This window comes from Erithacus rubecula (genome assembly GCF_903797595.1).
Source record: "Erithacus rubecula genome assembly, chromosome: 3".
Taxonomy (NCBI): domain Eukaryota; kingdom Metazoa; phylum Chordata; class Aves; order Passeriformes; family Muscicapidae; genus Erithacus; species Erithacus rubecula.
The window spans coordinates 125,266,761-125,290,029 of record NC_136689.1 but is presented as its reverse complement, the minus strand read 5'-3'; the positions used below and the strand labels follow the sequence as shown (position 1 = coordinate 125,290,029).

At 38.7% G+C, this 23,269-nt stretch overlaps 2 protein-coding genes across 2 annotated transcripts in view; both read left to right on the top strand.

Annotated features, from left to right (window-relative positions):
* Window positions 1-23,269, top strand: part of RAD54B (RAD54 homolog B) — a 62,893-nt gene that overhangs the window by 5,675 nt on the left and 33,949 nt on the right. The window lies entirely within an intron of this gene.
* Window positions 11,238-17,997, top strand: FSBP (fibrinogen silencer binding protein). Its single transcript, XM_079299760.1, has 2 exons — window positions 11,238-12,251; window positions 16,514-17,997. Exons 1-2 carry the CDS (start codon window positions 11,881-11,883, stop codon window positions 17,037-17,039), a joined length of 897 nt encoding a protein of 298 aa, XP_079155886.1. The 5' UTR covers window positions 11,238-11,880; the 3' UTR covers window positions 17,040-17,997.

Here is a 23,269-nt window from a genome sequence, read left to right as displayed (position 1 = left end):
AGTTTACTGACCTTCATCAGTTTAAAAGTGGCTGCCTTTTTCCTTTTATTGTTATGTGCTTGTTCCTGCCTGAGTTTTTGATTACTTTTTTCTCCATCAAAGCCCTTTCTACCATGTGGAGATTGCATAAATTCCAGGCCCTGGTAGGCAGCAACCCCCTCCATTCTGTAAGGTGCTTTGGAGTGCCTTTCCCATTGACTCTTCTTTCTGGGTTTCAGTCCCAGAAAATGGGAATGTGATAGCCCTGATAGGGTGCTGCCCCTGGCATGGTATATCACCCACAGTGTATGCACTCTGTTTGGTAGAGCTAATGTGGAGAAATTCAGCTTCCTTGTATGTCTTTAAGTCTTATGGCTTTCAACTTTATCTGCTGCATGCTGAAACTTCCAGGTGAAGGCAACATTTTATGAAAATTTTCAGTGTTTAGCAACATGTTGTTTGACAGGTCATGCTTTCCTATAGATGCATCTGCAAAAATGTGTATCTTCTAGTTCTGTTTAGCAGTGCACTTGAAAGATAAACAGAGGATTTAATACCAGAATAATCTGGGAAATTATCAGTCATTCCAGAAAAAAAATGTTATGAAGTGGAAAAGATACTAAATGTCTTCTCTGTATCATGAATTCTGGGTGCAGCTGGTGTAGGTCCTCTGTGATGACTTTAGAAAAATAACCAAAAAGTTGTGGAGTGAAACTGGGTGAGCTGCTTCTGTTGATGTATTGTTGCCTTTCTGAACAAGGCATTTTGTGCCAAAGCCCCTTCTATGCCTGCAGAATGAGGCTAACCCTGCAAGCCTTTGAAAAGCTGTCATGAAATGTGGTATAAAAAAAAGAAATCTAATGTCAGTGTTAGTTATGGTCTTTGGGTTCACTGGTGATGCAAGCACTGTAGTGAGAAAACAGTCCTGTATGTATTGAGTTTTCCTTAAATCTTAAGTAATTTCTTAATAACTTGGGTTTTCCAAGGCAGTTTCTGCCCTTTATGTCACTTTTGTCTGCTATTCATTATGGCTAATGTAGTGATTATATTGATCATGTAAATCATAACCTTCTTTGTAGTGTGAAGTTGAATTGTTTTGTCAAAGCTGGCTTTGGTATGAAATTCAGAAGTAATGGAAACCAGTTGTGAAAGCCAGAGTCAGTTGGGGGGTTTTATTATTATTAATATTGTAATGGAATTATATTTGACTGTCGGTCTCTGGAGCTTCATACCTCTCTGCTAAAGGGGCATTAAAATAATTTTAAGATTGAAAAAGTCTGTGTGCATGCATTATTTTGGTTTATTGTCTCCATATCATTTAATGCAGATGATAAACAGTTTGATAGCTATATATCACACTCAAAGCTGCTGTGTTTGGTTTTCCAGTGCAGCAGTGGAATGTGTAAATAAATACCCTAGGTTCCATTGAAATTCTTTTGAAACACCTGTGAACCATTGGACAACTGCACTGTTCATAGACCTAATCTTTCTGGAACCCAGCCCTGAAAATGCTGTACATTCTTTCAAGAAAAAAGAACAAAAAACCAACAAAACTGAGTTATCTGACACATGGTGTCCATTTCTTGAAGCAGACAAGTAAGGATTTTATTAGATGGAATCAATCTAAAAATTATAGCATATCTAGCTTAAAAAGTACTTGTTTTTCTAATCTTGTTTTAAAAAAACCACTTTTTCCTAAAATGTCACTAATAAAAGTGAAGTGCAAGGGACTCTGAAATTCTGTGAGGTGAGGTATTTCCAGAGACGTTTAATAAGTTTGTAGCAACGTTGAATGAAACCTGTGTATGCGTTGTAATTTTAGGAATGTTTGAACTTTAGGATATTGAACATGTTCATTGGGCAATTTACAACTTCTTATTGTAATTTCTGAATACTGGAAAATAATGTTACATGTTTCTTTTAGGAAAATGAACTTTACTACTGCTTTAAAAATTGGTATTTGCTTGTTTTTAAGAGGAATGAACATGGCAATCTCTTTGGTACCTTTGTTTTGTACTCACAATATAATACTTGTTCACACAAGGGATCTTTGGGAGGGAGGTGATTTATTTGACATTGTCATTAATACTTTTTCTTATATGCCTCCAAAGAATTCAGCTAAGTGTGCATGCCTTTAAAAATTAAAATTATTTAAACATTCCTAAACTATTTACCAGTAATTGAAAACAAAACCATAAATGTATTATTATTGTACCTCTCAGGTGCTCTGTTTCTACTTTTCCTCGTGACATTCTAAGGTTCTATTAGCAATAACAAGAAAATACACATAATTTGGATTTGAAGAAACAATGGACAGTCAGATCCCTAAATTATACTTAGTATCTCCTCAGTGTTGCTAGTGAGCAGTATTGGCAAGAATGTTTTAACTACGTTGCCTTCACTTTAAGGATTTAATATATATTTATTTTTATAAAGCATTGTTTATTATCTGAGTTTACAGCTTGCTTTCTTTTGGTACTTTTAATCTAGGAGTGTGTTGCTGTGCTTTGCCTTTTGGGCTTGCTATTTTGTGTGTGGAAATGAACAGCTCTTTCACCTGAACACTTAGGTGCAACATTCCAGCTGGACTGAGATTTCATTGTTTGAACCAGATGTAGGTGAATAGAAAAAATGGATATAGATTTTATTCTGTTACAGCTCACCTCCTGTTTGGTTGGTTTTTGGTTCAAGAGTACCTTGTCTTTCATCCATCACTAACATCTGTTAATGCATCTTCCAAGAGGAACTTTGCCAGAAGTCATGGTCAGATACTATCTTTGAGCTAACAGTGAGAACAAATTGTAACTGTATTTCATAACGAGGTGAATGTGCTCACCCTGTGTCTCTAAACAGATGTTTCTGAATGTCTTTTCACATTGATGATATCAACTGTACTTATTATTTGCATATAGTTTTGAATATATTTCCTCTATCTTCTCTGGAATGTTAATATTTACTGACTACATTCGTCTGTAAGGTTTGGATGCTTTGCATACTTAAGCTTCATTTTTCATAGTGTGGTTCTTTCAGCTTTCTAAAACATTGCTACTGGTCTGTCTGATATCTCATATCACTAGATATGAATAAAATCCTTTTAACCAATTAATGTGAATAGTAAGAGAAAATCCACTGTTCATTTATGACAGTAGCAATCAATCACTTTTAATCAGAGGATTAAAAATTTTTATTTTCAGGACTTTCATATTGTCCAGTTTCAGTTTAACTGCCTACTTAAGTTTCTAGTAACAGGACTAAAAACATTCATGCCTGGCATCTCATAATGAAGCAGATTATTCCTAGAATTACTTTGATATCTGCAAAAGTCAAGTATTAATTTAATTTCTGTTGTTGCACTTCACAGATGTACTAGAAAAGATATTTCAGTCAGTCTGTTTTAGTGGTGGAGCTGCATGTGAAGCTGCAGTTCTGTGTGTCCTTTAAATGTTTTTATAAACAGCTGGTAAAGCAGTTAAATCTTTGGGTAAAAGATAGTCCATAATTATCTGTAGCTCTTAATAATTACTAAGCACACTTGGAACAGCTAAGATGTGACTAGATGCCTGAGTGTAAGTAATTTATTACTGCATTGTTTGCAAGTAAGATTTTACAAGTCTAAAAATTTTGCTGTAATTATTTATTCAAAATAGTATCAAATTACTTTGATAGATCTTTATGATTTAAAATATTCTCCTCCCTGCAATGTTGTAGAAGAATAGTTTATAATAGTGTACAGACAAATTTATAGACAAGTTTATTCTCAATTCAAGATGGTTTCTTTACTGTTTAGGTGTCATCTGTGTCTGTTTGATCAGTCCATCTCAAGAGATGGGGACTGGTTAATAAAACTGGGCTGATGTAAATACATCATAAGGTAAAACTGTTGGTATCTGAGTGGATGCTGGTTCATTTATACATCAGTCACAGTGGATCTTGTGTCTTCTGGTCTGTACCTTTTGGATTTTTTGACCCCTCCTCAGGACAACATTTTTACTTGTTGCTTTTCCATGGGGTGTGCAATGATGTTTCCTACTCTGCTGCTGTCTGAAGGCCTTGCTTAGTGTTTCCCCAGCTGATGGTGCACACTCAGTGTCCCCTGGGCTGTTGTCACCTTCCTAATGGTGTTTATTCATCTTGAACCTGGGATGCCCACCAGCTGAGTGCTGAGATACACAGTGCCAGCAGAATTAGCAGCCAAGAGTGGGATGGCAAGAAGGAACTTTACAGCAGCTTCACCAAAGGCAACTTCTCATGTACTGTTCAGCAACTGCAAAACTGCTTTCGTGGTTGGGGCAGCAATCTGCAGCATCTGCAGTGCTGCTGTAAAACAAATCCAGACTTGCATAATTCTAGTAGGATATTTCCACAGTTAGTACAACCTAATTTATAATTTGGTACGATCATATCTTGCTGTCATATGAATAACTAGGCTTTATGTAATTACAGATGATATAACCAGGATATTCACACATTGGAGAAAAGAGCAGTGAATTGGCAGAGAAATGTACTTTTCATTTGTCCCAGTTAAATGTGCTTTGCTTTTGAGCTAATGAAGATAATGAAGGAGAGGGGAAGGAAACCAGAAATCAGAAGGGTATTACATGATCAGAAAATAAAGAAAAATAATTATATTAGATTTAAGATATTCAGCATTTCCCAAAGAAGTTGGAGCGAAACTGGAAGTTTCACAGTAGCAACTTGTCTATTAAATGGAACTGTGGCTGCTTCTTTACAATGAAAAATATAAATTGTCAGGTTCTTTACTTTTGAGCAATGATATATCTGTCATTGAAGAAAGCTCTGCTCTATGTAAAGGTGATAGTCTTTCATGCATTTTTTAAAAAAGGTATTAAGTTACTGAAAATTAAAATTTATAAACAAGTAGAAAGACTTAAATACTCATGCAGAAAGACAGGTCAACTTGGAAACTGCAGATATAAAGCAAACACTCCTTTCCAAGGGCTGGCAGGGGATGTGTTGGGAAATGAACTTACTATCCCAATTACATTTATTACATTTTAGCTCTCTAGAGTTACATGCAAGCACACAGTTTATAGGCTGCAATATGCAGAAAAAGAAAATATCTAATACTGTAACTTTAAAAATGAGGAACTTGGAAAATACCCTGCATGGAGATTATCTTAAAGGATTAGGTTTATCAGTAATAATTCTTTCTATTCCCTCATCCATTCTGAGGGGAGCTGTACATATAGTTTCTTCTTCTTTTTTGATTTTCAAAATCTTTTACCAGGCTGTGTGAATGCAAGATGGGCAAAAGAGACATGGCTATTCACATTTTCTCACATTTTTATTTTTCTTTCCCCCCCCTTTGGTAAAGTCCTAGTTTGGAGTGTGGGGAGTTGGTGATTGTGTATATTCCCAGCTCTCCTGTCTCAAATAGATAGAAGGTGGACTTAAGGGAAGATGAGGGAAATGCAGCTATCAGGTGGAGGGACAAGAAGTACCTTACTGAAGGGAACTGGGAGGTTTTTTTTTGAGCTATCATGAGTGTTATGACAGATGAGGCCTGGACGCCTTCAAAGCTGTCAAATCTTTCTCTGGCTGTGCTCATTGTTTGTATTCCCTTTGTTGCCATATCAGCCTAACTAGAGTTCAGTCCCAGCTTTTGGCTTTGGGCCTCTAGTTTTCCCTGAAACAGAAGCTTTGTCACAATATTACTTTCCTTGAGCCAACAAGACAATGATAAGATGGTTATCTCACTGTCTTCAAAATATCCACTGAGCAAGATTAGAAGAAGGAAGAAAGCTGTTTCTCTGTCAAATGCAGGGAATAGTGCACAGGGTAGTATTTTCAGAATAGTATGTAAAAGCATAATCTCCAAAATTTTAACCTCTCTATGAACAAAATGGGAGACTTGCAGAAACTTGACTTCTCTCACACTATTTCTTTTCCTAGGAGCTATCTTGCTAGTGAAGATGTGAGAATTTAGGGAAGATGTGAGAATTTAGGGAAAATATCCTGGGAAAAATCATACATTGAAACCTTTCTGTAATTCTCAGCTGCTTTTGAGGAGTCATCAAAAAGTTTGTTGGAAGAGAGTATCAGAGAAAGTATAAGCACGTATTAGGAACTGATGCACTTCTTAATTTGTAAATAATGGGGCTCTTAGCTTTTTTGTTTTTAAGGACACAACTTATAAAGTGAAGAGCTAATTCATAGAGCTATACAGTCACACAGTATTATAGAATCTGGTAGCTTTAAGCCAAACTTAGTTTGAAGGACAGTTACTGATCTGAATGTGTGGGTCTTGGAATGTCACACTGAGATGAAGATAAATTCTTTAAAATTTGGTATGTGAAGCATTTTAATTGGCTCATTCATATTTTCCCAATTTCAGTGGGTTAAATGTTGAGAGAATGCCCTATATCAGCAGAGGGGACAGAATTGCATTTATTTTCAATGCTTGGAATTTTAGCTGATAAGAACTCTGAAGCAGTCTGGAACCCTTGTTCTTGCAGCAGTTTCAAGAACTGTTAGAGGTTGGAAGTTAATACATGCTAGATGCTGATCACAAAAATAGATGCAGGACAAAAAAAAGGAGGTAAAGCTTTGTCTTAAGTGTCTTGGTTTAGAAATAATTGTGCAGGAGAAAGGAAAGGAGTGGTCTCAGAGGTCCAGGTACAGCAAAGATTAGAACAGTAGAGTATAAAACTGATGGTGAAAGTGCTGATGAAGATGAGAAAATAAAAAAACCAAATGACACGAGAAAGCCATTTGAAACACAAATGACCTAGAAGTATTATTTCTAAAGGGTCTGGTGAGAATGTATTTAAGCACTGTAACTTCCAGGTGAAAATGTATTGCAACTTTTGGTTCACAAAACTTTGTCATCTTCAGTCCTCTTCTTAGTGAATAATGCCTGCACCCCTTAGCTTTAGACATTGCCCATGAAACAACTGTTCCTGTGAGAAACCTTGGGTTGAAAGTTTTCTTACCCACAGGCTCTTAAAGACAGGCAGATCGAATGACTTGGCACTGTCTTGCTGTCGTGTCAGTAGAGAGGACTATATGATGACCTAATGGAAGTTTTGCAGCCCTTACTACCTATAGACACTCTCATTTTATGCAGCTGCCAAATTCATTTTCAAGGGTGAGCAACTGCCTTGATACTTGCCAAATGTTTCCACTGCCATAATAGCCCAGTATATTCAGTGATGTGTAACATACCCCATCCTAGCTGCTGAATCTTTCTACATTTTTTTTGTAAGCACAGAGGTACTAGGGTTCCATTTTAGCTTTGATTCAAATCTTGTAATCATCATCTTGTTCTCGAGGATTTTTGGGTTCCCAGGTGATTGCAAATGCTAACCCCACATCTCTGCAGAGCTGGTTTGATTGCATATTACTAAATAAGAACAGAACTCCTTCAGACTTATCCTGGGGCTACTGCTTTGTGGGCAGAGTACCTTCACAGGGCTTAGCAATCTGTTGATTTGGTATTTTTTGCACTAGAAGGTCCCAGCCTGAATCACTTAAGATAATTTCATTCCTTTCAACGTTCATGTTTGCTCTCTGTTCCAAACAGCATCTTTCAAGACACATTCTTTCTTAGGGCATTCTCAGTTTTCTCAGATGTCTTTCCCTTTGTGTCACATAGCTTAAAGTGATTCTTTTTTTAAGTCTGTCATGGAGAGATTCTTCCTCAGTTCTGTGTGACAAAAGATCCTCCTCCTCCCTCCAAAATGCTCCCCTAAGACATTCCCCTTTCCAGAGTGTTCATCTTATAATGTTACTAAATTTACATGGGCCACTTGATGCAGTTAGTGCCTGTGATACAAACCTATCACTTGTAAAATTTGTGGCCATGGAGCTTTTTCAGTAATTCATAGTGATTTAGCTGCTTTAATTCCTGACTATATTATATCTGTGGTTCATTCATCTTGATAGTTCTCCAGGATGCACTGGAGTATTAATTCTAGACTTTTCACAGCAAAAATAGGAGGTATAGAAGGCAGTGAAGTGATGTAAGGGGTGCATGTATGTTTATTTTCTTCAGTTGTGAGCAGAATTTCTCTCCTGCTTTCTGTGGTTTGCTGTCCCCTCAGTTGTGGTAATGCAAGGAATATGGTTTGCAATTCACTTTACAATGGTCAAGATAGAGTCTGAGGAAACTTTTTCAATATGTTTCTTTCTGTGAGTTATTTGTCCTGTGGCATACTGGATTAGGGAGGTGCTGGTGATTAAAACTTACCCAGCTCAGAAAAAAATTATTAATATGAGTTGTCCAGATTTGTGAGTGCTCATATCAGCATAGTGAAGGGGCAGGAACTTGACACAGTTGGGGGGGAACAGAAATGACTATTGACAATGTCCCACATCTATGTTGATTTAAGCCAATTATTAAATTCATATTACATCCTTATGCTTGCAAAATAGATTATTCTGTAGCTAGATCATCTTGCTGAACAGGCTGTGCACTGTGTTGCATAAGTGCAAGTGTTGGTGGAAGGTGTAGGATGAAGGGTGGATTGTGGCAACATCTTTGGTTTTTGTAATTGTCTTGGATCTACACCTATTGTTTTAGTGTGAAGATGTCTATATGTATCATTAATATCCAGGCTTTTGACATTCTGTGATTTCTCATCCAAGTACTGATATGACCTTAGGCTGATGAACAGAGCTATTTTAAAAAGGGGAAAAAAAAGAAAGGAAAAAGAATCTTGGTTGGCAGCCAGCTTTGTTTTTTACAAGGGTTATTTTACACTCATGCAGAACAATATGTAATTCAGGCATTTCATCAGGCATTTGCTCAAAATAAAACTTTATAGCAGTTTTTGCTATAATTACATTAGTGTGGAAACTTAGTCTCTCTAGCAACATTTAGCACTAAGGTAATAGAGTAATACAAGTTTAGGTGAGACTAATCCTGGGAGCTGTTGCATCTGGTAGCCCATTATAGAGGAGGCTGCTTCAGCTCCTCATGGCCAGGACCACAAGGATGTATCCTCAAGAGGAACATGAGCACATTAGATATGTATATACAGCCAGACATCACATCAAAAAGTTCAGCACTCAAGCAAACACAAACAGCTTCAATGGCCTCATCCTTTCCATTCTCTGACTGACTGTGAAGAAAGCTTGTTTGTGGTAAATGCTTGTGTATACAACATGGATCCTCCAGCAAGTGGCCTTCAGTTCTGACTCTGCTCAGTTGCTGGTCCCTGGATCCCCTGGTGTTCCAGCTGGGACATAAACACACGCTGGGTCTCTGGCAGCTGGTCTGACCAGTGGCCTGTCCCCAGGTATCCTGGTGTCCCTCCAGTAGCCAAATCTCAGACCTTCTGGTCTCTGCAGTATCTGGCTCATGGTCGCTGGGCTCCCAAGCCTTCTGCATGGCTAGTGTGGCTTGGAGTTTGCCCGAGGTCACACACTGACACAGTATCTGCCCTGTGAGCTGTGTGGTACAACTCCAGCTGCTGATATCTATGTTTCTGTACATGGCACACTGAATGGAGATTTTCCCTCACCCAGGAAAACAGTTTCAAATGTAGTTTAATGAGCACACAGGACAATCTGCAGTGCTCAGGCCCAGGGCACGGCTGAGCAGCCACACTGGGCAGCCACCTGTTCACATGCACCTGGCCCCTGTTAGCCCTTTCCCCCCTTCCAGTATCCTGCTATGCTTGTTCTTTCCCAAACCACTTGCATGCTTCACTATCCCTTGTCTTGCCTTCAATTCTTCCTCTAAGTATCCTCTACTGCCTTCTGCAATCTCAAAATACTCTTTCTGGCATCTCATTGTGAGTCCCATACTCAGTGACTCTCTCCGTGAGTCCGTGAGGTGGTCTAGAGAGAGCCTTTCCTGTGGACTCTGGGTGTCTCTCATCCCTGGGGCCTGGGAGCAGCTGCACTGAGGGCTGGGTTTCTTTCATTTGCGTTATTGGGGCTCCTCTGCCCCACACTGTTCATTTGTGCTCTTTGTGGGAGCAGCCTTTAATCACGGACTTGTTTTTGTCACTAAAAAGTCAAGAGTCTGCGTGGGCACTGCAAAGCTGCTTCAACAGTGAAGAGTACAGCACAGGCTCACCTGTGACTTTTCAATGCTGGTACTGCCAGAGTCTAAACCATGTGAAGCACATCCAGTTGTTTTCCAGTTACTGAAGAACAACTAAGAACGTAAATAAAAAAAACCCCAAAACAACCAAACTCTAACCAGTAGCTTTATATTCTTAATATTAGCAAAGTGCAAAGTGAGGGGAAATAGGAGAGGATTAGGTGTTTATAAGTAATGGTTTTCATACAGTGCTTCTAACCACAAGAGTATTTTGTTTCTCAAATTTAAGTGTAATAGGCTTCAGACTATAAAATGCTTTATTTAATCTTGGCTTGAAAGCAATGCCAGCAAAGTGGACTGGTCACAATTTCCTTAGGTAGTACTGACAAGCCAAGTCTTAGAAATGGTTCCAAAAGTGCTTGGTATTCTAAATGCTAATTGATTTTTAGCAGTTAAGTCTCCCTTTGTTTAGTGTGAATTTCTTGTTTTGAATGCGGCTTGTGCCTGCTTTGGGTTTTTTCCCCTTAGAGCAAACAAGTTTATACCTAGATCTTTATAGCCTTAGGACATTTCAAGCTATAATTATTTCTCTTTCCTTCCCCCTGCTTCTAGGCTCCCTTGTTTTCAAGGCTGGACATGTTAAGCTTAGGAAGCTGTTGCCACTATCTCAAGTGGTGTTTGTTTCCACCCTCCGGACTCTTTCAGGGGAGTACGTCATTTTTCAAACTTAGTTTTTGCTTTTTGTACTTGAGAATACCTTGCCTTCTGTCTGCTGGGTTTTCTCTTTCTCCGATTTGTTGCTTTAGTTTAGACCACAGAAATGTAAAGCCTTGCATGCGTTTTTATGTGAAGGCTTGCTTTAAGGTTGAGCAAACATTAGAAATGGAGGCACATCTCGTTAACAAAAATCAGATTTTTCTTTATCCTGAAGAAACGCCTGTATAAATATAATAAAAGTCAGTTGTTTGCTGGTGGATATTATGCAAACCCCAGTATCCACACGCTGTAGCGCGCTCGGTAAATCCTTCGCCTGCGGGCAGCCCCGGCCCGGCGGTGCCGCCTCGCAGCCCCGGCCGAGGGGCGACGCCGGGGTTGGCCGGGAGCCGCCTCAGGGCCGGCGCGGCGGCGCTCGGGGCCCGCTCGCACCGCGGCGTCCGTGCCGCTCCTGCCGCTGCCGGAGCTCGGCTCAGCGCGGCGGGCTCTTTAAGAAGCCCCCGTGCCGGCGCTGTCGCCGGCTGCCAAGTGCGGGAGAAGCCGAGCTTTGCGGCGAAGCCCGAGCGTAACCAGCCGGCTGGGGGAGATGCCGCCCCGCAGTGACTGACAGCAGGACCAGCTCTATGCAAATGGCGCCGGGGGCTCTGCCGGGGCTCTCTCCACACGCGCCGCCGCTTCTCGCCTCCCGCTCCCCGTAACGCGCCCTGTCTCGCACAAAGCAATTGTTGCTTTTTTGGGGGGGACGTCGTTACACGTAAAATCATCTCCAGCGCGGTTTCAGTTTGAGATTGTGTGAGGGAGCTGGGAGATGTGTCAGAGCTTGTTACTACAGCTAAATTAGGTAATTTTTAGCTGGGTAACGTGCTAATCTTTAAACCTTTATGTTTTTAAATCCTGCATATGTCTGGTCTCTTCATACAAAAGTGTATTTTGCTTGTTTCTTCTCGCCTTCTTCAGTCTGAAGCCTTATGTAGGTCAGGCTTGGCTTAAGCAGATTTCCTGAACCTGCGTCAGCTTAAGCTGAAGGAATTTTAATAAACCCTCCCTTGTAGGCGTGGGCCTAAATGAGACTAGCCTAGTTAAGCCTGATCTTTTTCTGTTTGTGAAAAAGAGCTGAGCAGAGCTAGGGACTGCATGGTGGCTCCAGGAACGGCTTCCTTAATTCAAAGATAACAATGGTTGGGAAGGCCAGATCTTCTAATTTTACCTTATCTGAAAAGCTCGATTTGCTAAAACTCGTGAAGCCGTATGTTAAAATTCTCGAGGAACATACCAATAAGCATTCTGTAATAGTGGAAAAAAACAAATGCTGGGATATTATAGCTGATAACTACAATGCCATCGGAGTAGATCGCCCTCCTCGTACTGCACAGGGCCTGCGCACGCTGTACAAGAGGCTCAAAGAATATGCCAAACAGGAGCTATTGCAGCAAAAGGAGACTCACTCAGATTGTAAAAGCAGCATTTCCGAGCCAACCAAGAAAGTTGTGGAGATGATTCCACAGATTTCCAATGTGTGTTTAAGAGACAGGAGCGGTGTTCAAAGGTGAGACAATTCTTTTTATTTTGTTACTGAATGAAAATTATGGCGCCTCCTATCTACTTTGTAAGGCTTTTGCTTGTGCTCAGGCACCTAAAGGAAGTGTTTATCAGAGCAAATTCCCAAATGGGAAACAGTGACAAAAATAATACTGCTTTTGTTTTATGAGAAGCTTTATGTTGACTTAGCATTGCATTAATTTTTTTTCAGCTCTTTCAAAGCTTGTTTCAGAGTCTTTGTCATACTCTGGAAAGTGAGGGTTAAGAGAGAATCAAAGAGAAATAGGAGCTCCAGCCTCTACCCCTCCCCTACCTTTTAATAGGCAGATTATTCAAACACTGGCAAAGTGATGGCTATTCTCCTCCATTTAAGGTAATACTGCAGTCATTTTGCAACATATGGAACTGTTACCAGTTTATATAGGATTTTTAATAAAGTTAGTTCACAGGGCTAAGAAACCTTATTCACCTTTTTTCTCTCATTTACTTTGGTGTTTGCATGTTATATTTTAGCTAATCCCAGTCCTTTAAAGAAAAAAAAAAAAAAAGATTCTCCACACTGCAGTGCCTTTGTGAGTGCAAATGTTTTTTTAAATTATACTTTCCTTGCATTGACGGTGCTTCCCTGAAGCTGGAGCAAAGCTAATTGCAGTCTAAACTCCAAGCAGTTCTGTGTCGTATGTAAGGTAGTTTAAATACAGAGAGAAGCTGAGAGCTACAGCACTCGAAGTTTTCTTTTTTTAAGCAAGGTTTCTTTTTTTTACTGCTCAGTAAAGTGAGACACACTGTCTAGATTTGAGCCAGACATAATACAGGCAGGCACTGTGCAGGCTTTCTCCCACAGCTGGCTAATGCCCCTCATATCTGACTTGCAACACTCTGCTGGTTCTGTATTGGTCCTTGAGGGATCAAAAAATGCCTGGGTCGGATTTTGGTTCCTCCAGATACAAAAACTAAGCTAGGGAGTGGGGGAGGGAAGTCAAATAACTCCCCAGCAACCTTGAGAAAGCTCTGATTTTTCTTATTTTCCCAAGCAGATTAATGGGAAGTGAACTTTCCGTATTTTAATCAGATATGCTGATAGTGAGTGCAGCAGCGTAACACTCTAAGAAAAGCTGGCATGCGCACACTCGCTGAATTGGATTCATGGTGCCACTGGTTGAACTGAATGGTAACAATTGTCTAAATCCCAACATGCCAGATGCTCTAAAAATATTCTGTTGTGGGTCCTTTGCGTAAAGAAGCCTAAAGCAACTGGACTGTGCTGCTGCTCCTGGTGAATGCCCCTGAAGGAACCATTCCAAAGAATTCTCTGGAACAAAATGAGGCTTTTAATTGCGCTAATAAAGGTTGCAGTGTCTTGACTACCAACTTTTGTAAGGAGGGGGGAAGAAAAATAGTGTGAGAACTTTAGTTTGTAGATCGGCTTATAAAAAGCACTGACGCTTTTAGTGAATGATTAAGAGCTAATGATCTCCATAGTTTGTCTCCTGTAATTTAAACATTTTTTTGCAGTTTTTTACGGGTCTGGGATCACTGACTTGATTATTGCTTACCCAAAATGGTTGTTCCTAGGAACAGCCACTACACTGTGAGCTGAAGGAAAAAAACATAATTTAAAAGATTATTATTTTTTTACCCTGCCCAAATGCATAATTATTTGTAGTTCTCTGAGTTGCATTTTACCCTAATTTTATAAACCCAGTGTTGGGTTTTAGCTCACCAGGATATGACTTAGGTTTTGGAGAAGGGAAATATGACTTATAACGAGCCCAAATTCTTAATCGCACCTTTAAGCAATTTCTAGCTCACTGTGATTTAATGAAACCTGGTGAATCATGGGTGCCTGCAGGGTTATAAACACCATGCCCCAATTGTGGTAACTGTTGTTTGTCTTTCTTTCAGTCAAGTTGTCAGAAACAACATTAGTAACCACCATACAGGCAGCTCTTTTGTTTCTCAATTCCTTCTTTCTCTCTTTGCTGTCTAATTGTTTTCCTCTTAAGAGACTGACTAAGGAAAAAAATAAGCCTCATCAGAGTTACCTGAAAATCTGGTAATTTTTCTAGTTCTGTGTGGTTTACAGTTTTAAGAGCTGGAATTTTTTTCTCTATTTGAGGCTCTAGTCTATGCTATTAAAAAATCTTACCTTTCCTTCTTCTATGTAACCTTCCTTACTTTCTCTTTCTGCTCTCTCTCCATTTCCTTTTGTCAGAATGACCTGCTTCTCCTGCTGGTTGTTTCCACTTTTCTCAGGCTAGAAGCTGGCCAGGTGCCAGCAAATAAGGAGAGAAGCTTTATTAGAAGCTGTGGTTGTGAAGAGGGGGAAAACTTGGAATAACACTCAGCGCTGGGGAAAACAAGTGAAAATTTGTGTGCAGGGTAATGCTTCCGGTGCTGAGAGGACTGAAACAATGTGAGAAAGAAGCATGCAGGAAAAAGTGAAGCTTTGTGGCATGAGGTAGAAGGGAGTAAGGTGATATAATTGATACTCTATAGGCAGCTCAGGTAACAGTCAATAGAATCAAGATTATCGTGTTTTTTTCTTCAGGGGATTAATGAAAGGTCAGTTTTCAATACCTGCTTCAGATGGAAGGTGGTTTTAAAAGAGTCTTTAGTTTAAATAGTTTGTGTGGTTGACAGGCTTTATTTTTGGAAATTATATTGCTCTGACCCTGATGAGCCTTTTTGCAACTGAGTATTGAGAAGTTTTCATGCTTTTATTATAGAAAATGCATTTTCATGTTAATGGATGGCAGGCAAGGTCAGGGTCCTTCATAAATTGCAACTGTGATTGGTTATTTCTTTTAAACCAAGAGTTTTGAAGACCATGGGAGATCCAGAAGCTATGATCATTCCACCTTTTCATTAAGGAGTTAGTGCATTTATTTGAGAACAGGATGTATAAATTACATTTCTTCTTTGCTTCTGGGAATTTGAACCCACATCTCTTACTGACCAGGATGGTGTTTTAATAATCAGGTAGTTTCTCAATGTGTGGCTTTTAGGGCTGTGAAGGCATTTTGAGGTGTAGAAAAACTCCATTGCTTACCCCCAAATCTCCAGGACTGGGGAGCATCTGTGAATGTTACGTTAATCATGGATCCACTTGCTGCCTTTAACTGCTAGCAGCAGTTTTTGAAGGGTTCAGAAATGTCTTGAGTCTGCAATTACCAGTTATAACCTCTTTTTTAGATAGTCCTGGCCATGAGGATGCACTGACTTGGCTGTCAATCCCAAGTTAATATATTTGTGTTCCCATGTAACTCTATACTGCCTTCCCAGTCATGCTGCAAGTATTCTTTGTAGATCTGTACAGTAATAGATCAAGATGCTGATCTGGCTTAAAAAACCATTACCTGAATAAAGGAGTGATGTGCAGAAGTGTAGGGTTTCAAGCACAACTGGTGGTAGACAAGTGTCAGGAACAGCTTGAGCCATTATTATCATCAAAGCCAGTGCAATGTCAAATCATGATTTGAGATGCTGCTGACTCAGGGATTTGCACAAAGACAGATGAGTCAAGTGGGTGTTGTTCTTTGAAAAAGAAATGCACAGAACTATAGGCTGTTCTTAATGGAAACATTTCTGTGTCTTGAAACTTTGGAAGAAATACTAAGATCAACAATTCAAAGAGAAGGAACAAGGATTAGCTTGGTTCCCAAATCTACTGGCAAGGGTTGTCTTTTAGGTTCTGGTTTCTTTTCCCAAGGCTCTTTGTGTAATTTTATTTAGTGATTATTTTATGTTGAAAAAAACCCCAAATACTTGGGTGCATGAATCAGAAACAGGCACCACATTAAAATGGGGGGGGGGAACGAATAAGTTTGGGAGATGGAAATATTTCTGCCATAGTCCACTCCATCTAAATTAATGTCCTTTTTAAAATCAGTTTTTATATTATATAAACTTTTTCCGTGGTTACTTGTATAACTTAGTGCTGCTTTTAAAAATGATTTTCATTTGTCACTAATAGCCCTTCTTGCTTCTTCAGTATCAGAGGGGCCTACCAGGCAGGGGCCTACCTACAGTGTTCTGTTGGCTGTACTGCCTTTAGAGCAATAAAATCTGAGTAAGATTTTAAGTAAGAAGTAAGGGCTGTGTCTGTGTGGTAAAAAGAAACAGGGAAATAAGTGGTGTTCAGATAATGAAATGGAGTCCTGGACATAGACAGAAGAGTAATATTCAAATGAAGCTTTGGTTACTTACAGCTATGCCTTTTAAAATAGTTTTTAATGGATTATTTAAATATGATTTTATGTGTTCTAGTGCTAGTATCGATAAAGAAACAATTGCTGGTACCAGTTCACCACAGGGAATGTTGGATCACCATCCTGCGGCAGTCATGATGGACTTGCAGTCGGAAGAGGATGTCAAACCTCCTCCTTCTCTGATTATAGACTCACAGCAAAATGAGAACTTAGGACAAGAGGAAGAACACCAGCTGGTCCATATTATGGAAAGGTCTCCCTCAACATCAGTGTCTTCAGTGGATATGAGAGTGATGATGTCTCCTTCCCCTGTACCCAGAAGAGATGAGTTTTTTAGGCTTGAGGTTGGAGAACGCTTTAGACCAATGTGTGGTTATGATCCACAGATGTTACAAATGCTGAAAGAGGAGCATCAAATAATATTAGAAAACCAAAGAAAAATTGGTCTTTATGTCCAAGAAAAAAGGGATGGTTTGAAAAGAAAGCAGCAACTGGAAGAAGAACTGTTGCGAACAAAAATCAAAGTAGAGAAGCTGAAGGCAATACGACTACGCCGTGATCTGCCAGAATACAGCAATATCTAAATATTTTATTACTTCTGTCATATTATTTGAAATACTTAATAATAAATGCAAAATTGTTTTTTATGTTAATATGGATGGATCAAAATCTGGGCTTGAGACACGAAAGCATATGTTGTTTAAGTACCCTAGGAAAATACCTCGTATGGGTTTGAATGCACCAACTCTTCTGGTCTAAAGTATAAGCAAATACACATTTAAGTGTTTGGATTGATAAAAATCCAAACTTTAAAAATATTTCCACTTTTCTCTAGAGCTGTGATGAGCTAAGGGAAATGTAACTCAGCTCTTGTTAAAAATTTTGTTCATATGCATTATTTTTTTCAAATTATCACCTTTAATATCTTAATGAATTTGCAGGTAAATAAGTGCATATAAGAAGGAGAGATAAGAGGCTATGTTTAAATGTTTTATTCTTTTCAAGTTGGTAAATCTTATGACAGTAGTGACATTTTGCTGATATGTCAGCTTGGAAAACAAAATTACTGGATGGTTATATTTTTTTAATGTTCAGTAGACAGTTGAATAAATGTGCATCTTTTTAAAAGTTAATACTTTTAAATTGTTTCCAGTGGAGAAGTGTTTCCATAGGACGTTATCAAAATAGAGACAATGAATGCAACACTTGGTTTTTAAAACTGCATGCATGTGTAATTTGTGTGTACAGTTACCATGATTGTGTATTCAGTTATAGTAATTATACTGGTGATCAACCACATAAATATCTACTTTGCTCATTTGCATGCATAATTACTACAATGCATGTGCAACCAAGACAGTTGCAGGTGCCTTTGATCAATATCACTATGACTATAAGCTACTGAAATAAAATAGTTTCTGTATGTAAGTAACATGTGACTTGAAATCAACAGAAGATTGTGTTATTCTGGGTCCCTTTTATAGATGCTGTTGTTCCAATATTTTGATTAGTTTAAAATAAAAAACCCAAATGAAAACAAAATGGATTCTTCTGTCTGTCCTGCTAGCAGCAGCTGTTTTCTCTGTAGTTATGATATTCATAACTGGAAGAAAAAATATGTGGAAAATATAATTCCCAGATGATTAATTTCTTCATAATTCTTACTTTTCTGCCTGTTGTAAATGGATCCATGACTGCTTTAGACCTCTGGCTCCTTACTCCCTTGTAACAATGCTTCCCCTTCCTCTAACCTTCACAGCAAGAAAAGGAAATGAAGGACAGCATTAAGGAAAAAGATAGAACAAAGGAAATGTAATTCTTCTGGTGCCTCCCATCTCAGAGGGCCCCAACAGAATGAAAAAAAGCAATAGGAAGGAGACTATTTCTTCCTCACTCCTGTCACTACTGTTTTCCCAAATTTTCTTCTTTCTCCACTCCCACAAACCTCTGCATGCAAACATGGGGCACTGGTCTGTGTCAGCAAACTCTCTGTGAGGTAAGTCTCACACCTCCTTGTTGGTCTGAGTAAATCAGGTACCACAGGGTTAGCTACGTATTGGAAACTGAGGACTGGAAGCATGTAAGTGTAGTTGAGGAGCTAATGGAGCTTAAAGAATTGTAGTTAAATTTTATGATAATCTTGACCACCACTGCCCAGGATAACTTTTTTCAGGTTTTTAACAGGTTTTAGGTAGAAAAAGTAAAGGAAGCAAGTCTTCTATTTACAAACTGAGGAAAAATATAGAACAGTGAAAACAGGACAATGTGGAGCTCCTCAATATTTTTGCAGTTGTTTTCTTGAGAAGAGAGTAGTTCAAATGTTTTGGTAATTTTTGTGTGCACTGAAAATGATGGTGCCTGGATAACTGGCCTTTGTTCCAGTACGGTTCTTGGCTTTCTGCTGTGTTTCTTAGTTCAAGGACATTGATCTGTTTTTGTGTAGCTGGAAACGCTTCAAGGAGATACTCACTTCTCTGAGTTTACAAGAGTCAAAATGCTGGCTTTAATAAATAAATATAGATTTTATTTGTTGTGCTTCTCAGAAATGAGAAACAGTACTAAATTATCTGCACTTGTCTTGTAATTTGGAAATGTATGATCTTATCCTTTCAGTTGAAAATAAGAATTCTGGTTTCCAGTGGTAAGGATTTAATTTCTAGTTTCTGTTCTTGTGTATCGTGCAAATGAGCAAGTTTCTAATAGTTCATAAAGAAATTCCCATATGGCTCATTGTCTTGCAGTGGTTTTGAGTTATAGGTACTCTTAACACTGGCCACTGATGCTAGATGAAGCGGTGACTTCCAGGGTTTCTACTAGCATGGTAGTTTTATTTCGAGGACTAGAACTGGAGGAATTTTCAATCTTGGAAAGCTTCTAGTCTTTTCTGAACTGGCAGGCAAAGTAGTTGCAAAAATAGGACTCTGTGTAGAGTGAAGTCTCCCTTGTTCTTGATATTGGAAGGGAAGGATGCAAATGAGTAAAGAAATAAAATACAGTGTCCTGTTATAGTTGATGTTTTTCCATGTTTCATTGTTCTGACTTCGTGTCACTTGTTAGTGGAAGACTCTTACTCTTATGTGCAAGCAGCATGTCTAGTTCAGAGATCTCATGCTTTTGATTTGTTGTGTTCTCAGTTTTGTTTCTTTTGACTTTTGGGGAGCTTGAGAAAGGGGGAGACATCTGTTGAGTGCCCATGGAGCTCGCTCCTTTCTTTACTAGTGAGATGATGATTTCCTCTCACTAGAGAAGTATGTCCTCCTTCAGTGGCATTATATTGCTCCCTCAGTGCAGTGTGGTGATGACTCTATATTATACCTCTCAATGTTGGTGGATTTGCATTTCTTTCTCATTCCACATCTGCTTTGTAGTATCAGGTTATCTTTCCGAGTCTGACTTCTCACTTCTCCGTGCCTGTTCCTAGTTTTTTTCCATGTATTCCTAATGCTGGGTACATGCACCACAGCTGTGTCTGGTCCTTCTGGACCATGAAGTGCTATGAATTTTTACTGTTCCAGCAGCTGATACTGTGCTAGCATGTGTGAAAAGGAGGGTAGGAAGCCCTTCCTTCCTTCATCCTCATTCTTATCCTCTTAGTCCCTTTGCTGCATCTGGCAGTGCCATTCCCTGTCTGCGTGTTTATAATGTACAGAGTACAAGTGGAGTAATTTTAGGCAAGGACAAATTTTTACCATATGTTCATGTCCTTCTACCAAGATAACTGCAATAAACAGGCTGTAGGAGTAACTTAATTCCAAACATCTAATGGATTTATGTTTAGGATTAGAATAAAAAACTGTAGCTGTGGTAACTTTGTGATAATTGTGATAACATCTTGTGAAATTTCATTTATCCAAGTAACTGGCTTGTTGCTGTAAGAAAAGTTACGGAGCAGCGACAAAAAACAGCAACAAGACACTCTCTTGCTTGGTGTAAGAGCAAGAAAGAGCATTTTATTGAAGGAGTCATGGCTTTTAAATAAGGTACTTTGTGAAAAACAAAATACAGGCAGTTCATTGGACAGAGAAAGAGACACCTATTCTCCCTGGCTTTTCCATGGACCTTGCAGGTGTTTATTTCTGTTATGGTTCTTTCTCTTGTGTTTACAGTGGAGAAAAGTCTCTAGCTTGGGAAAAGTCCTGGCTGGAGCTGAGGAAGTTTCATGGCCTGAGAAAAAGACTCAGAACCTGAGAAAAAGGCCTGGCTGAAATGTGCCTAGGCCTTCAGCAGTGTCCACACTGGCTAGCAATTAGTCTATAATTTCATTGCTGCTACCTAAATTATCTTGCTTGTTTTGTTCTTGCTTCCCTCTGTAAGCTTTTGATTCTTGTGAAATACTTCCTTTAGATCAGCATTCTTATCAAGTAGAAATGGTAATAGAATACTCCAAGACTGGAAAAGATTGCTTGTAGCTAATTGTACTTGTCATACCCCTATTTTCTAACATTTTCCACTTAACTAGCTTAAATTTATTTCTTTAATTTATATTTCTACACATTTTCTGACTCGGGATTCCCCTCCCCGCTTACAATGAAAATGCATGAACTTGAGCTTGCATACTGTCTTCTTTGGGAAACTTGTGCTCCCTGAATTTCCAATAGCCAAAGCCATTAAGTTCCTTATAATTGAATGATAGTTGTTTCTGAGTGGGAGGACGAATCAAGAAATTGTGCTACCCAGGCTGCCTGGTTAAGCTGTCTTTTAAAATTTCCTATGTCTTTTTTTAAAGTGCTTTAGGATGCTTCCATGTCAATTTCAACTTCAGTAAAATAATAAAATGGTTACTCAAGAAGGTGATAAAATCTTGTTTTCCTAGGAGGTTGATTACTTTTCCATTTTGCCTTTGAAAAGAAAAGAAAAAAGAAGCCTCTGAAAAGGCTATTTATAATTTTTAGCATTAAAATGCATTAAATATAGCTTCTCAGTGTGTATTCCTAACAAGTAAGGCCATTATTCTATTTTCAATATCCAAGTCTTAAATCATTTGAGAAATCTTACTGCCTGCATCTTAGAGTAAAAGAAAAAAGGTGCTGTTTAGAGTAGTTAAAATAATGTCTGTTAGCTGTCTGTATAACACAGGATAAATTTCAATCATTCTGTGATCTCTGTTTCTGTGTTTTATCTCTGCTAAAACCAAAAGTATTCACCTTGGTGTCAACCTGTGTGTAGTGATGCTTGCTCTTAAATGGCATCCAGCTAGTCTGGGTAAAGTTTTTCTCCATACTATAGATGGAGTTTCCTGAAGTTCCTTTGAACATTAAGTAACCAAATGTCAATTCTTCCTTGTAAAACTGACAGTTGTTCAGTGGTAAAATAGTTGAAAACCTTGCTTTTGATTTGTGTATGTGGGGAGGTGGATGAGGGTCAGAAAACCCAAGGAAAGCTCAGCCATCTGTAGGCATTGGCATTCCCCACTGCCCCTGCCTTTGTGCAATGCTATGGGATTTTCACAGTTTTATCCTAGTGATTACAGAGAATGATTTGTTGATGCATCCAGATTTCTCTTCAGTTTAACATCTTGTTTGGCTCTGTATTGCTCACACAAGAAGAATATAATATAATTTAAATTGAATACTTAATCAGCAGTTGCTCCACATAATTTATGATTTCTATTTGCTTTTTAACAAAACTGCAGACTTGGAAAATGCTACTGATTTTTTGTATTTTGCATATGCAATTATTATTTTTTTAAAAGAAGTCATTGTTTCCTGGCCATTCCCTTTTGGATCTTGATTTTCATTTATAGTTAGGCACAATAACTAGCATAATTTGACATAAATATAATGAAAAAATAATTCCACTGGCTTACATTCCCCTCCAGATTTGGTTGACTTCAGGACCCAGTTTAGTTAAGGCTTAGTCATTTTGTTGACAGTATTCTGTGTGTCACCATTTGCTTGCTTTATGTGTTGTTTTAAGAGCCTTGCCTGTATTGCTGATACTTTCTCAAAATACATTAATTTTCAAAGTTTGGAACTTTCTGCATGCTTGAAATAAGTAAACCATTTTATAAATTACTGATTTTAATTTTTTTTATTTTTAGTTTTCATTTAACTGATGCAATTGTACCAAGTGTTTATCTAGTTTGGGGATGGGGAGAAGGGATGTTGGAGTGCCTGTGGTTAGTTGCTACAGTGTTGTTTGTGTCCTGCATTGCATCAGATAAAAACTTGCAGTAGTGTTGAGTTGTATTTGTTATTAATCACTGAATGTCATGTGACAGAAGTAATGTATTGTAACTCAGCAGCAGTCTGCAGATGAATTTTACATAGGCCACTTGTCAATTGTTTTAAGAATACCATTTTGTTAAGTCAAAATGTTTATGTGTGGTACATAACAGAAATACAGTATTTAAGCCAGTATGTTACTATTGCTATTGCTGTGTTCTCTATTGTAATATGACATTTGTTTTGGGCTGCACTGTAAGCCACCTCCAAACAAAATTGACTTGTAAGCTCTGCAGGTTTCACCCAAGTGATGTTTGCATTGCTTTGCATTGTCAGGAGGCTTTGGCAGCAGGTTGTACATGACAAGATGACCTTAGTAGCATTAACTATCAGTTTGGCCAAGCTACTTTATGCTGCATTACCTCCTTTCAGGCTGTAATGTCTGTGTTCTATAAAAGTGTTTGTTGGTGACTCATCTTTTTCCTGTGAATCAAATTGCAGGGAGAATACTCTGTTTAGCATATATTGAATTTGTATCATCTTTCCTTTGTAGAGTTCAAGTTTCCCTGTGCTTTTGAAAAAGTACTTGAAACTTGGCATCAAGCTGGTCTTTGGCCATTTCTAAAAAACCTCACTCAAGCTTGTCTTCA